The sequence below is a fragment of the Temnothorax americanus genome, unplaced genomic scaffold (assembly GCF_048541705.1).
Source record: "Temnothorax americanus isolate GAGA-0224 unplaced genomic scaffold, ASM4854170v1 Scaffold13, whole genome shotgun sequence".
Taxonomy (NCBI): domain Eukaryota; kingdom Metazoa; phylum Arthropoda; class Insecta; order Hymenoptera; family Formicidae; genus Temnothorax; species Temnothorax americanus.
The window spans coordinates 3,338,664-3,354,327 of NW_027509264.1; the positions used below are offsets into that span (position 1 = coordinate 3,338,664).

General features: G+C 42.7%; 3 protein-coding genes across 3 annotated transcripts; 1 reads left to right on the forward strand and 2 right to left on the reverse strand.

The window, feature by feature from the left end:
• Positions 1 to 31: 31 nt before the first annotated feature.
• Positions 32 to 3,789, reverse strand: LOC143894059 (uncharacterized). Its single transcript, XM_077400094.1, has 5 exons — positions 2,123 to 3,789; positions 1,584 to 1,913; positions 1,408 to 1,484; positions 1,116 to 1,339; positions 32 to 1,040 (listed from the first exon to the last, which is right to left on the reverse strand). The coding sequence occupies exons 2-5, from the start codon at positions 1,867 to 1,869 to the stop codon at positions 479 to 481; spliced, it is 1,149 nt and encodes a 382-aa protein (XP_077256220.1). The 5' UTR covers positions 1,870 to 1,913; positions 2,123 to 3,789; the 3' UTR covers positions 32 to 478.
• Positions 3,790 to 3,936: 147 nt separating this feature from the next.
• On the reverse strand, positions 3,937 to 9,484 carry Vha16 (vacuolar H+ ATP synthase 16 kDa proteolipid subunit). The gene is made up of 3 exons (XM_077400096.1): positions 9,177 to 9,484; positions 6,071 to 6,260; positions 3,937 to 5,881 (listed from the first exon to the last, which is right to left on the reverse strand). The coding sequence occupies exons 1-3, from the start codon at positions 9,256 to 9,258 to the stop codon at positions 5,677 to 5,679; spliced, it is 477 nt and encodes a 158-aa protein (XP_077256222.1). The 5' UTR covers positions 9,259 to 9,484; the 3' UTR covers positions 3,937 to 5,676.
• A 1,515-nt stretch (positions 9,485 to 10,999) lies between these two features.
• Positions 11,000 to 15,650, forward strand: LOC143893980 (periodic tryptophan protein 2 homolog). Its single transcript, XM_077399927.1, has 15 exons — positions 11,000 to 11,141; positions 11,417 to 11,529; positions 11,630 to 11,724; positions 11,826 to 11,954; positions 12,041 to 12,311; positions 12,463 to 12,644; positions 12,816 to 13,074; positions 13,167 to 13,671; positions 13,771 to 14,108; positions 14,198 to 14,345; positions 14,474 to 14,642; positions 14,713 to 14,856; positions 14,929 to 15,003; positions 15,094 to 15,313; positions 15,396 to 15,650. The coding sequence occupies exons 1-15, from the start codon at positions 11,124 to 11,126 to the stop codon at positions 15,532 to 15,534; spliced, it is 2,805 nt and encodes a 934-aa protein (XP_077256053.1). The 5' UTR covers positions 11,000 to 11,123; the 3' UTR covers positions 15,535 to 15,650.
• The last annotated feature ends 14 nt before the right edge of the window (positions 15,651 to 15,664 follow it).

A 15,664-nucleotide genomic window follows, 5' to 3' on the forward strand; every position in this document is an offset into this window, starting at 1 on the left:
TAATCGAGCAGACATTTTTTGGTCGAGGTGAGGTTGGGAAGACTTGGCAACGCCGCTGGCTAATCACTGTAATTGCATGTTATGGGGCTCGTCTCTCATCTTAGCCGACGGGGATAGTGACTGACACCCCTGTCATGCGTTTTGAAACCCTTTCTCAGTAATTGTCAAAATTCAATCGAAAAGGAGGAAATGTTATTTTGCCTTGCTTGTATTTTAGAATTGGTACTCGTAGAAATAATGGGGTACACGCATTGTTACAAAATTCGTTGAAATAAATTTATAAATAAATTACATACATTCTTTTCATATTTTTATTATTATCGATATATTAATAAATAACGGACCATTCACGGGTTAATTGAAAGTCAGCTAAATAATCAATTGTTTCAATTTACGTTTATTTAAAACATTATTATCATCTACAAAAAGGAACGGATGAGCATTATAAATGCATAAATCGGCATATCCGCCCGCAGATTTACGTAACATTTTGACGTTTCAGCTCTTCCACGACTGCTTTTATTATTCTCTCGGCCTTCGTAATACGCGGTCGGCCTCCAATATCTTCTGCGAGAAGCATCTTTACCGCATGTTCGTTTCCATCGCTGTACGTTTTCTGAAGTACGTCCAGTGAAAGACCAGCTTTCGCCATCTTCGCAATCGTTACTGCGGATACTCCTGGCTTCAGGCTTTGCAAAGCGGCTTTGTTTGTCTGTTCAACCATTTTTTCTTGCTCTTTCACAATATTTTCCGTGGTTTTGGCCGCGACTTTAATTGCTTCGTCGTCAATACCAATGGTATTTATTAGCTGCCTCAAAATTCGAATATCATTTTGGGCGTCGTGTGCTCCTTCGATTGCACTCGGCCCCAAAAAGTCCTGAGCAAGATCAGTCTGACTGAACTTTTTCTTCTCTTTTCTCCGCTCGACGAGGAGATTTCGAAACATCGGCAGCGTATCCGCGAATCCTCTGACCACGGACATGAAATCGGTGAGTAATCCGAACTTACGCATAGTGCGCAGAATCATGGGTGCATCGAATCTGCAAATTATAGATAACTCTGGTAAATAAAAATGTAAACAGCGGACCTTCTGAATTGTCCATAGGGAGTCTCACCGGAATCCATTATGGGCTACCAAGATGATATTATCTCCGACACTTCTCAGGAATTCGATGAAATTGGCCAGGCCTACGCGCGGTGGGACGGTATCTAGCTGTTTGTCGTTCAAGTACAATTCACCGGCGCGTACTTGAAGGCCAGTCATTGCAGCAGCATCAGGCGTCATGCTTTTCGGAACCATATATGCGTTGAAGGTTTCGGTTTCCGTAGCTGCAGAGATCTGAAAGAAGTACACATGCAGCGTGGCGAAAATGATGTAATCTATCAAATAATTCTGATAAAACTTACTTGGCATATTTCATCCGAATGAGAGAGACCACTCGTTTCCAAGTCGAATATTACGATTTTGCTCTCAGCCCAGTCACCTTTGTTATTGGAGAAAGTACAATTTTTATATGTAGACATTACAGAAACATTGTTCACACACACACACACACACACACACACACACACACAAAATTTACTTGTAACTTCTTGATCTGGCTTATCCCATAGCAGCTCCGACACTCCTTCCAATCCGGAGTTCGATTCGTACGTGAGTCCTTCTCGTCTTTGGGCAGAAGCGTTTTTGGCGAGAAAAAGTCTTCTTCGTTTATGAGAAATCGCCTTTTCGGATCGCGCTTCATCCTTTTTCGCTCGAAACTTCGTTGTTTCCTTACCCGGAGGAAGGTCTAGATTTTTACATACTTGAGAAATGTATTGCGTACCAAGATTTTTTTGGCACACCGGTGCTGCTACTCTGAAGGCCATCGACTCGGAGGCGCCGTAAAATTGACTCTTGGGACGGTTGCTACCTTAAGCGTAAAATAATTGTCACGTCTCTTCGAAAAAAAAGTAACAAGCCGCAGCGGGAATGTCCCCCTCATCTCCACTATGATTGAATCATTTTATCTTATCGGAATTCATGCTACTCGATCAGTCGAATCAGATATCAGAGAGAACAACAGGATATTTTGTCACGCGATCACGAGGAAGTACTCAGAATAGTCAGAATAACACTTACCGTATACGGCTTGCGGATTGCTAGAATCTTCGATCGCGGATTACGCAACTGCGATTCACGCAAGCTCGCGTGAACGAGGTGTAGAGGTACAGATATTTTGATATTTACAGAATCGGATTGATAGATTCGCGCTTTATTATCATCCTCGGGGAAATCAAAGCATCGAGACATCGTGAAACTCATCCGACGTTTCTCATGCACTTGAAAGGATCTTTCCGATTTGTTTTTTATTTTTTCTGACCGCCGAACAAAGGGTTCGCGTTACACAATTTGTTGCATCGGATGGTATCGTTAAAAATAAATATAGCGTAAAGAATCGCAGCTGAATGCGTAAGTGCCGGTATTGGAAATGCAAGTATTGAAACGAGCGCGCGTCGTTCCCTCTCATCCCGATTGAATGGCAGTGACAGGAAAAAATGCACATTTATAAATGTAGCTAATAAATATAAACAATGCCCCGGAATAAGCGGCTCGGATTCTAACGGCGGTGAGCTAATAGGCCGAGCGATATCTTCCTCGATAAAACTCGTCGAGTGGATCGCAGCGAACGAAAACAGACTTAATTCCACCGTAGAATTCGTTTCCATATATCCATTTTTCTTTTTCAGCATTTTAATTCCGGTTCCGCACGAGCCCTCGACGAATCTGGAGCATCTCGTTAGAATTCGACCCGCTTATCTCGATCTCAGGTGAGACTCCGCGAACTGGTTGGAGTAATACTGGCCGGATACCGTCCTTTTTGTCTTCTTTTTGTCCAAATGAAATTTTTATTAAACACGGTTCTTCTGTAACATCGAGGACGAATTATAACATAAATAATCATCGTCGATCAGTATCACTTTTTCGCGCTCAACAATGAGTCTATCAGTAACACTGGAAGATAGTAGAGTTTGGGATTCGAGGGCGAGGGGGAACGGGGGGTGGCGGCAGCGGTGGTGACAGCGGTCTTTCTCTGCTCCCTCTGCCAGGTGCATCTACCTTTCGCTCTCTCAAGCATTTCCTCTCGCACTTTTTTTCATTCTCTCTCTCTCTCGCATAATTACCCGACTAATTACCGTTCACTCAGCTACACGAGAGGTTTTGGTATACAACAATACCTTACCTAGGTCTAGCTTAAATTTGTAATTATCGTAGCGTGAAGCATCGTGGTGGTATGTACATACATCGCACGCGCGCGTACAACTATAACTAAATCCCGGGCTCGTCTTTCTCGGTCTCTCTTCCTTTTTGTCTTTAGCTCTCCGGTACGGTTCCCGATATATCGTACATATATTAAAATATACAACGGACAGAAATAGTGGGAAGAAGGGTAGTTGGCGGTAAAACGTGTCTAGCGTGTCTGCATTCTCCCGAGCGTAAAGTGACGACGAGGATCGTTCCCTCGTTGCGAGGGAAAACCAAGATTTAAAAACAAGAAGAGGCAAACGAACCACCACCACCGCTCCCCGGCTCGCTCGTACATAGTTTTTCGTTTTTCATATTTTTTTTAAGCGACGCGAGTTTTCGGAAAATTGCAATTTCCACGCTCGTTCTTCGTTCCCAACGACGTCGAAATGACTATTGTTTCCGATGGTATCTCGAGGGATATGCATACAAGTGGATTTCCAGAGCGAGAGCGTTTTTCCGGACAAATGTTATTAAATCCTTTCATTCTTTTTCCGCCTAGCAAGATCTTGTCAATTCGATGATTCCTTTTCTCTTTCTCTCTCTCTTCACTGAAAATACACCTATATCGTTGAGCTTGTTTGCATCTTTCTTAGGTAGACAAATACTGCGCAGTCGAAAATGGCAAGCGGGCGTTCTGGTTTTGCATATTTTTGGTTTTTTTTTTTCTACGCGAACGTGATAACCGTGGGAGAGAGGTGATAGCAGCCGATCGAAAAGTCGTGCGCGCACAAAGGGTTACGATTGTCGGCTCCCAAAGGACAATCCATCCCAGAACGATACAGGTCCGTCTGCCGGCTGCTGCCCCATGTGAGGTGCGTGAATGTGCGATCGATTGATTTCGAAAAACGCGACGCAGCACGGACCTACTTGTCGCGAATTTTGTCGCCGAACGCCCGCTCGCCTGTACTGAACGAACTTAATATGGAATGTACAAATTATCCTCCGTTTACATGTTCATTATCAGCGTATATAACTTCTCTCAGATGATCATTGATTTCGCTATCATACGGTATTGTGTCTCACTCTCACTTTCTGTGTATGTGTGTACTGATGTGTCTGCTGGTACGTACGATACTTCATCGGTTTTACGCAAGTTTCACATGTACCTGTTACTCCATTGACATACGTTTTTTTTCTCTCGGTAATAGAAATTATGCGGGACTGGATTAAAATCGTGCGAATAATCGAGTGTCGACCGCTGGCCTTTGCGGTTTTAACAACTCGGTTAGACATTCTTCTTTCCATCCAATCCGCCCTCCCTATCTCGTCTACCGCGCAACGAATCGTTGTCCATGAATAACCGTGAAAAAGTGAAATTTCGTCGTATCCAGCAGACTTTCCCAATTGACTTAGTATACTATCTTGTTGTGTATCTGTGATCAACTACTCGCATTCATACTTTTTTTTTCTTTTCTTTTTACTAAAGTCTCATCCACCATATCATTCTCCGTCTATTAATTTCTAGTTGCACAATCTCCGTCCACACGAGATCTTGTCCAGTAACATTCTCATTCTCACATTCTCACTTTCTCTCCCTCCCTTTCTCTCTGTTATATTACGCCGTTTTACCACGCGCAATTTGCGTGTCGCTTACTCTTACATATTTCTATTCCGATGATATAATTTCGTTTCTTTAGAGTTTTCTTTTGCTCTTTTGTGTGATTCCTAGTCGCGTACCTGCCGGTTTGCATTTATAATATATGTGTGTATATATATATATATATATATATATATATATAATACATATATATATATATATATGTAATTGTGCTAAATATTCTTTTATCAATAACATATTTTCCTTTATACACTCAGTAGAGCCGATTACTTTAACTGGTAATTCAATGTCGTACTAAGCTATAAATGATTACTATACAGTGAAAGAGAAATGTTCGACAATGGGATTAACACAGGAGATCTTTTCTCTAAATATGTATATGTATTTCCCTGTCGATTTTTGTTTTCCACGCTTTCTTTCGTTCTTTTTTCCCGCTTATACATTCACTTTTTCATACGTCGCAACATCGAAATGCGCCATCACGCGTAAGTGTCGCGAAATCAAGAAAAGAAACCGGCCGCACTTCTTCATCGCAACACCTTCGATATAATCATGCAATCCGTGTGACAAGTAATGCATGGCGTGGTTAAATGTCTGTACGCTAAATAGATCAATCTTTCTTTTTTTTTTTTTTAGTATGATATTACAGGGGGGGCGCGCGCAGAGATGAGCCGAGATGGTACTTAGATTAGGTATGCATGGAGTAACGTGATTAAGTAAAATATGTCGAAACAAGTTTTGTAGCATAATAGTCGGGGAGCGCTGTTGGTTGCAGGCGACATGTCTTGTATGGAACCATGGCAGGTAGTAGGATGCCGCTACTGACCGTTTACTTGGTGTACAGGTAAATGGCGACGATCAGGCCGTAAAGACCCAATACTTCGGCGAAGATCAGAATCAAGATCATGCCGACGAAGAGACGAGGTTGCTGAGCGGTACCTCTCACCCCGGCATCGCCCACGATGCCGATAGCAAATCCGGCTGCCAGACCGGAGAAGCCTACCGCTAACCCAGCACCCAAGTGGGTGAAACCGCTACCAAACAAAAGAAAAATATTTCAGTTAATTACAGAGTCGTTTACGTTCTTTTGTCAAAGCATGAAACGTTTAATGTAATTATAACAATACTGTAAAACGCTGCTCAATTTTTTTTTACACGTGTACAGAGATTTTAAATGTCACGGTAGCAGATTTGTGTTATTGCGCTATATAAAAGATACGTACTTATAAAGATCGTAATTAGGGGCTCTCCCAAGAGTGCCGGCAATGAGTACCGCCACTACAAGACCGTAAATGGCAATAATACCTGCCATGACAACGGGAATAATGGATTTCATGATTAATTCTGGCCTCATGACAGACATCGCTGCGATTCCCGTGCCAGCCTTCGCTGTGCCATACGCTGCTCCCAGAGCTGGAAAACAAGGTAAATAATTCGTTATAAATAATTCGCACAGTCGCATAAGAATCATATTCCGCTTCATATGTATCCACATAAACCAGTGTCGCAGTTCCACATACAGAATTGAATATTAATAATCAAACGAGATAAAACATCTTGAGAATCTTATAGATCTCTAGTTAAATTGAGAACGTTAAATATAACGATAGTCCGACAATCGTCTCTCGAAATTTTCTCCCCCGCAGTATAAAGGAATGTAACAAACATTCTATAATAATAACATTTGAACTTTATCTTAAAAGAGATATATACGCCCTGAATCACGTGCGTCTTCCTCCATTCATCGTTTCGTAAATTTAATAAAAATTTACCGATAAACGTTCGAGATATCTTTCTGCGAAGCATTCGAACGGAGATTATCTATTAATTCGCAAGACACACGTACGCGATACGAGGATTCATTTAAAGACCGACATGAATCAACTTCCACGTCATAGGGCGAGAGCCTCGTGAAAAGGGGGGAATAAAAAGGAAAAGATGAAGCTTGAACCGTGTGCCGTCGCGAATTTTTTCCGGACGCGCGGTATAACTCTCGGCGGTTTCAGTTCGCCGAGCGTGCTACGAGAATTATCGATCGAGCTCGTCGCGGAACGGTCCCGACGGGGAAGCGACGAAAATAATTATTTCGAGTCATTTTTTTCCCTTTTGTTCCTTTTTGAAGCATCGGCGACAATCCCGCGCGAGAATCGCCGCAGTCGCGACGGGAGGGGGGGGACCTCACAGGTGTCCTCGTAACATAACACCGGGGCCACCGGGGGTACCCAGCCCAGCCTGGAAATCGCAGTCACATGATTCTCACGTTGGCAGTCACATGACAATCGCACAAGTCCCATCTCGTGAGTAGGGGGGCGTGGCTGGGAGAGGCGATCGTGTCATTCTCTTTTCTTTTCTCTTTCTATCTCCCTGTCTCTCCCGTCGTACCTTCGGCCCTAATGTCCTGCTCCAATTGAACCTCATGAGACGTGATCTTATGGGCATTTAATCGTTACCGCGCACCTTATCGTGCGCGCACATATGCGCGTCTTATCGTATATAAATAAACACTTCTCGAGCGTTCGTGGCCGATCGATTATACCCGGCCTGCCCGAAGCGTTGTGGATCAAACAAGTGGGCTACCTTCCTCCTCATATTTCAGGGTTTATCTCCGACAAGTTTTCTGCGCCGTTAGGCCCAGTTCAACAGTGGCCAGTTAGCTTAACCAGTAGTTAACTCTCACTCTCTGTCTCTTTTTAACTCAAAGGTTAGATAGAGACGGAGAGTGAGAGTTAACTACTGGTTAAGCTAACTGGCCACTGTTGTTTTAGAGATGATAAAGAGATCAGCTTCATCGGCGAGCGACGGCTCTCTCGGTCGCGACACGTGCGAGCCGGACGCGACCGCCGAATCGGTTCGCGATCAAATTTGTATGCTTTCGTCGGCGTCGGAAGCATATTCGCTCCTCGTATAAGGTTGCTCGGGAGATGATCAATTTTATACGACGGTCTCGATGTTTTTCGGGGAAGAATGCCGAGGAGAATCGCGATCTTTGCCCCTCGCGTCTCGCGTTCCCGTCGGCGGAAAGGCCGAGGGCGCATACGGGAAAAGGCATTCGTATTGATCTTCCCGACGGGTAAAAGCGACGCTCACGGCGGCGCCGGCGGCGGTCCCCGGGGGTCATCGTTTACCGCGAATTCGGGAAAATCATTAATTGTAAATCGATACGCGCGCCGGGAGCGCGTTCGCCTCGCGAGGAAAGAGCGACCCGCACACCTCGCACCTCTCGGAGCCGAAACAGAGGCGCCGCGAAGAAGCGCGAGGGAAGATCGATTCGCGTCGTGGTGTCAATAAATAACATTTTCGCGAAAATAACGCGAAAGAGAGCGAGGTGCAGAGGGTGCAGGTAAGGTGCAGGAGCACCGATCGGCTCGGCGTGGCGCGGCAGGGCGGGTGGCGGGGAGCCGCGTCTCGTGACACGCACGAGGTGGCGGGCGCACGCCCGCTCGCGCGTATCGCGTATTCCGTTCCCGTCCGTCTGTTCTCGCTTCTCCATCTGTCTGTCCGTCCGTCCATTCGTCGCTTTTCCGAGGCTCGTAAAATTCTCGCGGCGCGCCGCCGCTGCCGCTCGTCCGAGGTCAGCATTGCGAAATAGCTGCGCCCGGTCCGGCCGCAGCTATTCCGCGCTGATTCGCGAATAAAGCACGGGTTCCTCGAGGGGGGGACCCGCGCGACCGACGTGATTTCTTGGACCGCGTTTCCTAGGAAATTGCCAAATTCCCGCGGGCGGCCGAGCGAGCGAGACAGAGAAGGAAGGAATTTAAAGAGAAAAGTAGCTTATCAGAGCGGAATGGGGACATCAAACAGTTGCCCGGGAGTTAATTTTCGATAAGATAACTAGAGTCTCGTCGTCTTATCGCGGCTGGCCGCGAACAAAACGACGACGTCGCCGTCGCCAAGCTCGTCACGCGTCTCGCGGCACATGACACGACGTCGCCGCCCGTCGGCGCGCGTCCGCCCCGTGGAAAATGAGACGAACGAGCTCTCCCCCGCGTTTCTTCTCGCGGGGAGGATCGATAATCGTCGCGCGCGCCGCGCTACTCGCACGCGATAATTTTCCGTCCGCCGTCCGTCTCTTATGCCGCATGAGAAAATGGCGTGAGACGACGCATCGGCGCTCCGTGCCGACGGCGACGACGTCGACGAGCGACGAGCGACGTCAACGTTCAAGTCGACGTTGATGCGCGTAGCTCATGGAAACGCAATAAGAGGCGCCTCGGCTGCCTCGTTCCCGCCGACCGCCGACCGCCGACGTCGGGATCGTCGAGAAGCGAGCGCGAGCGAGATGACGAGGTGGCGATGCGACGGGTAGCAATAACAGTCGATGAAACTCACAAGAGAATACGATGGCAGAGGCGGCGCCCATAACGCCGAAGAACGGCGAGTACACCGGGGCGCTTTCCGTGGCGGCACTCATCGTGGCCTGGTTTGTGGTCGGGTGGTCCTGGCGGTCGAGTCGATCGCGGGAGTATTTACAGGTTGCACGGGAATCGGTCGCGAATCGGCCGGGATCGTCGAACGTAGGGAGCGATCTTCGCGTCACTCACGTCGCTAAACTAGTGGCCCACTGTCAAATATGGCCTACCGGGGTACGGTCAGTACGGACCACAGTGGCGCGGGTCATGTGATAAGTGACGAGCGCGATCAACGCGGTGGAAGGTGGCCGCGACAGCGGCGTGTCGGCGTCAGCCCGGTCGCGATTGGCCGCGAGCTCGCGCCGCCCGCCAATCGCGCCGCCCGTCTCATCCCCGGCCGGCTGACGTCGACGCCGCCGATTGGCCGCGTCGGACGCGCATCGCGCGGCGTCGCGAGCGCGTGACATGCGTTTTCCGCTCTCCGAGACTTGCCGACTCGTGCGGATTCTTTTGAACGGTCCTGTCCTGTCCCGGTGCGGAATATCGCGCGAATCGTCCTTTGCGAATTGAGATCGCGCGACGTTCCTTCGACAATATTGCGATCCTGAGAACGCCGATCTTCTCCAATGAGTTCGACTATTTTACGCGTTGTAGGCACATGACCGGACGTTTGAACTGTTCGCGTCAGCTGACTCGCTGCCTATCGCGAAATTTCTAGAGTAGGGCGAACGGCGTAATATCGATATGATTACTGAGATAATGAAATGAAAGGAAATTACCTGATAAATAACTGATAATTTGTCTTTGTATTTTATAACAGACCCTAGGGCTCGTTGTTATATTTTACACGTTAGCCGTTGCTGTATTATTCAACTCTCACTAAAAATGTATCGCGGCCCTGACCTAATTACGCCATTTACCGAAGAAACTTTCGACTTGATCGAATTATTGCGATATAACTGTGCAAATATTTTTTAATAGACTTGAGCCATTTAACTATTTCTTACGTAATTACGTTATCTTTGTACTCTGCCAGTTTTTTAAAACTCGAGTCACCATGTTTTAATTTTGAGATTTAAAATAATAGAAATTCTTAGAAACTTAGAATTATCTCTTTTCTAATTATATTTTTTTAATTTATAAGTTTTTGAGATTTCGAGTTTCTTTTAGACTTGAAAAATTTCTTAGAATCCTTGGAATCGCAGTTCTCATCAGAATTTCAACTGGTGCCACCTGTTGTCTCTGATTATATTTTTCTAGTACTTTGTCGACTTTCGAGAACTTGAATTGTTATTTTCTTCGCAAATTATCGACAGTTGGTTTTTTTACGTCGGTAAATTATTATTGTAATATATACCTATATATCAGAGAGAAACCTAAAGCCATCTCGGCCTTTTTCGCGTGTTGCATTTTCCGACGCGTCGCCTGAGAAAGTGCAACTCAACTACGTCGTTTCGCTCGGTAACCGCACATGGTTTGCGTCCGTGCTAATGGTTCGTGTTCGAACTAGCCAGCTGGAGGGGATGTGCGGCGGCTCGGCGGTTGAGTTGCACTTTCTCAGGCGGCGCGTCGGAAAATGCAACGCACGAAAAAGGCCGGGATAGCCTTGGCCTCTCTCAGATTTCAGATTTCTCTCTGGTAATATATAATTTTGGCTGCCGATTAATATAAATTTTTATTTGATTATATTCTCTTCTAATATGTATATTATTAATTTTTTAAAAATTAATATAATAAATTTATTTCGCTATCGATGCAGATTATTGAACAACGAGAGTGCAGCGAAGTACAGTTACCGAGCGCTCTCGTTCGGATAATTTTGGAACTGAGTTGTCCAAAATGTATCGTAATCTTTGGTAAACGCGCGTGCATGTCGATGCACGTGGATTCGACAGATATACTTGTTTGATAAAAAAACAAAGGAAAGATGAAATTCTCATACAAGGTAAAATATTTATTGTTTCAAAAAATGCTGGCAATTTACAAGTTTTTATTTTTCTGCAGATCGTATAGTTCAAGTTATTATTAAGTTATTGCATTTCTAACCTATAAGTTTTGCTATTTATATATATTCTTGTTTATTTCGTTCTGGATAATAAGACAAATAACATATGTTATAATAGAAACAGTGTATAAAATTTTATATTAATAATATCTATGTATAAAGAAGGTGTATGTTTAAGAATTACAATACAATATTTTTTATTTCTTTGTTTATAGTTCAGTAATTTACTTGGCACAGTTTATCGTAAAGGAGACTTACTCTTTTCCCGAGATGGATCGTCAGTTATTAGCCCTGTGGGCAACAGGATCTCAATTTTTGACCTAAAGAAGTAATCATAAAAATATTAATCTTAATAAGAATCAAATGTCTAAAAGGTTTATGAAACTTATATTGGTACTAAATTTTATACAAAAATAATTCTCTTTTAGCAACAAATCCATGACGCTTCCTATAGAAAGCAGATATAATTATACTACTATTGATGTATCGCCAAATGGTAGTACGTTAGTTGCAATTAACGCAGGTAAGATTTTTTTGTACGCACACTTTAAAATTATTTATTTAATAATATATATGGAGAAACGTTTGTGTTAAAGAAAATATAATTTTATAATATATCCGCAGACGGCGAAGCTCATATCATCAGTTTGATAAGCAAAGCGATTTTACATAAGTACAGATTTAAAGGACGTCCCAAGCGTGTAAAATTCTCTCCAGATGGAAAGCACTTTGCAGTTTGCAAAGGAGGCGGCGGTAAGTATTCGCTACCGTAAACTTATAGAGGTGTATTTACCAAAACACGATTATTTAAAATAACACGTATTGTTTTTGTGTTTCAGTTTTTGTTTTCAATGCGCCAGGCTTACAAACGGGTGATTACAATCCTTTTATTATGGAACGTGCGTTTCACGGAGCTACTGCTGAAACAACGTGCGTCAGTTGGTCTTTCGACTCGAAACTATTAGCAGTTGGTTCGAAGGATACTACAGTGAAGATATATAGTTTACAAAAATCGGCGAACTTTAGATGGGTTACGTTAGGTGGTCATTCCGATGTAATTGTGGCATGTTTCTTCGAAGCAAAGCAATATGATTTGTACACTATTGGCAAGTAAGCGATATGCAGTTAAAAAAATTTAAATAATATTCATTTTTAATTTATTGTGTCATTATTTTTACTACTGGACAAACAATTTTTTTCGTACGCAATATTTTATGTAAGATAATTTGAATTTGTTTATTTTTGAGAATTTTTTTTACAGAAATGGCCGAGTTTGCGTCTGGGAATGTACGCTTGAACCGGATGATTGGGTTGAATGGGAACCACCTTCGAAGAAGGACAAATCCAAAGATAGTGATAGCGAGGATGACATTGATATAGACAAAATTATAGAGAAGACGGAGAAGCAAAAGGCCCATGCTGAACGTAAACTGTTAAACGCAGGTGATAAAATTTCTTTACTATTTTATGAAGTTGATTTGATATTGTTTGCAAATAATTACAAAACTTAGTAGAACATAGGTGATAGGAAATAATAGTTCTACTGTATGTAATAGTAATTTATAATAATACATTATATAATAGTAATTTGTAAGAATACGTATATTTTACTAGACGACTTGCCGCAAGATGAAGAAGAAGAAGAAGAAGAAGAAGTCTCGACAAAAGAGGAAAATAAAAAGAGAATGAAAATGTTGGGTTATAAAAAGCGAGCTACTTTTTATCTAGCAGACGAAGTTCACAAGCAATATAAAGATGCGAAACTTACTGCAGCTGCTTATCATCAAGATACTCATATATTGGTTATTGGATTTAACAATGGTTCATTTTACTTGTATGAGATGCCACACGCCAATTTGATCCATTCATTAAGGTGCAGTAACATAAAAACTATGATTCAACGTTTATATCCTATTACATTATTATTGTACGTGATATTAGAGATTAAAACGGTTGGTTTTACAGTATTTCTCGACAGCGTATTTCGTCGATCGCGTTGAATTCTTCTGGAGATTGGATAGCTATAGGATGCTCTCACGCTGGTCAGCTCCTGGTTTGGGAATGGCAAAGTGAAACATACGCCATGAAACAGCAAGGGCATCGAACTAATATGAACTGTTTGGCGTACAGTCCCGACGGCCAATATATTATAACGGGTGGTGACGACGGGAAAGTTAAACTATGGAATACGTTAACTGGATTTTGTACGCTTACGTTCCATGAGCATACTTCATCGATATCCAGTGTTCTGTTCAGTCACAATCGTAAATTCGTCGCGTCTGCCTCGTTGGATGGAACGGTGCGGGCGTACGATCTAGTGAGATACAGGAATTTCCGTACTCTCACCTCGCCACGTCCAGTGCAATTCTCCTGCTTGGCGATCGACGCGAGCGACGAGTTTCTCGCTGCGGGTGGTCAAGATTTCTTCGACGTGTATCTATGGAGCATGAAACTCGGAACTCTTTTAGAGGTGCGTGTAATTTTGTTTGTCCTCGAACATTGACATGCACAATTTTAATTTTTAGTATTGAGAAGATTGAATTGTATTAAATAAAATACTCGATTTTAGATACTAAGTGGTCACGAGGGTCCTGTTGCAAGCTTGGCATTTAATCCCAGTCCCGCCAGTACAGAAATGGTATCCGCATCCTGGGACAAGACATTGAAAATATGGAATGCGGTTGAGAATGGTTCCGTGCACGAGACTATACGCTTGACCGCCGATGCGCTGTGCGTAACTTATAAACCAAGCGGAGAAGAAGTCGCTGTCGCTACATTGGATGGGCAGATTACGTTTTTTGAGTGTAAAACGGCAAGACAGACGGGCTTTATCGAGGGCAGAACCGATTTAGGCGCTGGTAGATCCAAAACAGATCTCATCACAGCGAAAAAGAATTTGCAGTCCAAGTGAGTAGGTCCAAGTAACTAAGTGCAGAAAATGTTATGCGGTAAATGTATGTCTTAACGATACGAACTTATTAAATCCTATTCTTCAGAGCCTTCACTACGTTATGTTACTCGGCTGACGGCACGTGTATATTAGCTGGTGGTCGTTCCAAGAACGTGTGCATTTATAATATTCAAGAATCAATATTGTTGAAAAAATATGAGATCACTCAAAATAGATCTCTGGATGGTGTGGATGTAAGTAACGATAATATATATTATACAAAATATTTTAAGTTTTTCCTTTATTAGGCTTAAATGTAGAATCAGTTGCAAAATAATCCAAACCTATTTTTTTATTTTCTAAGTAATTCTTATTTTGGCAGGACGTTATAAATAGAAAGTACATGTCGGAATTTGGAAATAGAGCTTTAATCGAGCATCGTGAAGGCGGAAACATATCAATGCGATTGCCAGGTGTCAAAAGTGGAGATATGGCAAGCAGGAGAGTCAAACCGGAAGTGAGAGTACTGTGTTTACAATTCTCTCCCACAGGTAGAAACAAATGATATGTTAAATATTTCTTTTATTTGAAATACGCGTATTTAAACATTTTCTAAAACAGGTCAAGCATGGGCGGCAGCAACAACGGAAGGTTTGCTGATATACTCTTTGGATATTGGATTGATGTTCGATCCATTTCAATTGGAGCTTGGAGTTACTCCGGATACTGTCAAAGAAACACTTGACAAACACGACTATGCAAAGGGTAGACATCTTTGTACTGGAATAATGAGAATAACAAATAAATGTAAACTATATTACTGTATTATCCTTTTAGCATTAATGATGGCATTGAAGTTAAATGAGAAGCTATTAACGCAACAAGTTATAGAAACCATTCCGTACAAAGAAAGTGAGTTCATATATATAATTAAATACACTAACGATAGTAACGATAATAACAATGATTTGACGTATAATATTTGTTTTCTCCATATTACAGTTGAATTAACAACGACGAGTATGCCAGACGTTTATATCGAGAAGCTCCTGAAATTTATAGCGGCCGAATTGGAATCAACGAGGCATATACATTTCTATCTTTTATGGGTAGAAACAATTTTGACGAAATACGGGTCACGGATCAATACTTCGCTTCAGATGCCAGTATTATTAATGCTGCATAAGAACATGCAAAAGAAATACGACGATCTTAGTAAAATGTAAGTGTTGTTGCATTTTCTTAAATACATTTATACAAACATTGCTATAATCATGGAAGTATAATTAAAAATATTTTTACAGATGTGATTTTAATCAATACACGATAAGTTATATACTTAGGATAGGAGACCTGAAATCTGCGAAAGATGCATCGAGGCATTCTGCGATCACGATAGACGACGAATCTGATATTTCTATAGAAGAAGTGGATACGGATTAAGCTTTATTTAAATCTTTCGTAGAATGAAAACTTTGCTAGAATAAAAGTATTGTAAATAAAAAAATTAAATGCCAAAAAAAACGTATATATATATTTTTTTTTAATTTTTCTATTATATGCAAACTCGTGA

Coding starts and splice junctions, on each gene's coding strand:
- LOC143893980 (XM_077399927.1), top strand. Junction 11,725..11,825: donor GTTAGTTGCAATTAACGCAG/GTAAGATTTTTT, acceptor ATATATCCGCAG/ACGGCGAAGCTCATATCATC. Junction 11,955..12,040: donor AGTTTGCAAAGGAGGCGGCG/GTAAGTATTCGC, acceptor TTTGTGTTTCAG/TTTTTGTTTTCAATGCGCCA.
- LOC143894059 (XM_077400094.1), bottom strand. CDS start 1,869: ATGGCCTTCAGAGTAGCAGCACCGGTGTGCCAAAAAAATCTTGGTACG. Junction 1,485..1,583: donor GCCAGATCAAGAAGTTACAA/GTAAATTTTGTG, acceptor CCAATAACAAAG/GTGACTGGGCTGAGAGCAAA. Junction 1,041..1,115: donor GTAGCCCATAATGGATTCCG/GTGAGACTCCCT, acceptor TATAATTTGCAG/ATTCGATGCACCCATGATTC.
- Vha16 (XM_077400096.1), bottom strand. CDS start 9,258: ATGAGTGCCGCCACGGAAAGCGCCCCGGTGTACTCGCCGTTCTTCGGC. Junction 6,261..9,176: donor CTCTGCCATCGTATTCTCTT/GTGAGTTTCATC, acceptor CTTGTTTTCCAG/CTCTGGGAGCAGCGTATGGC. Junction 5,882..6,070: donor CCTAATTACGATCTTTATAA/GTACGTATCTTT, acceptor TTTGTTTGGTAG/CGGTTTCACCCACTTGGGTG.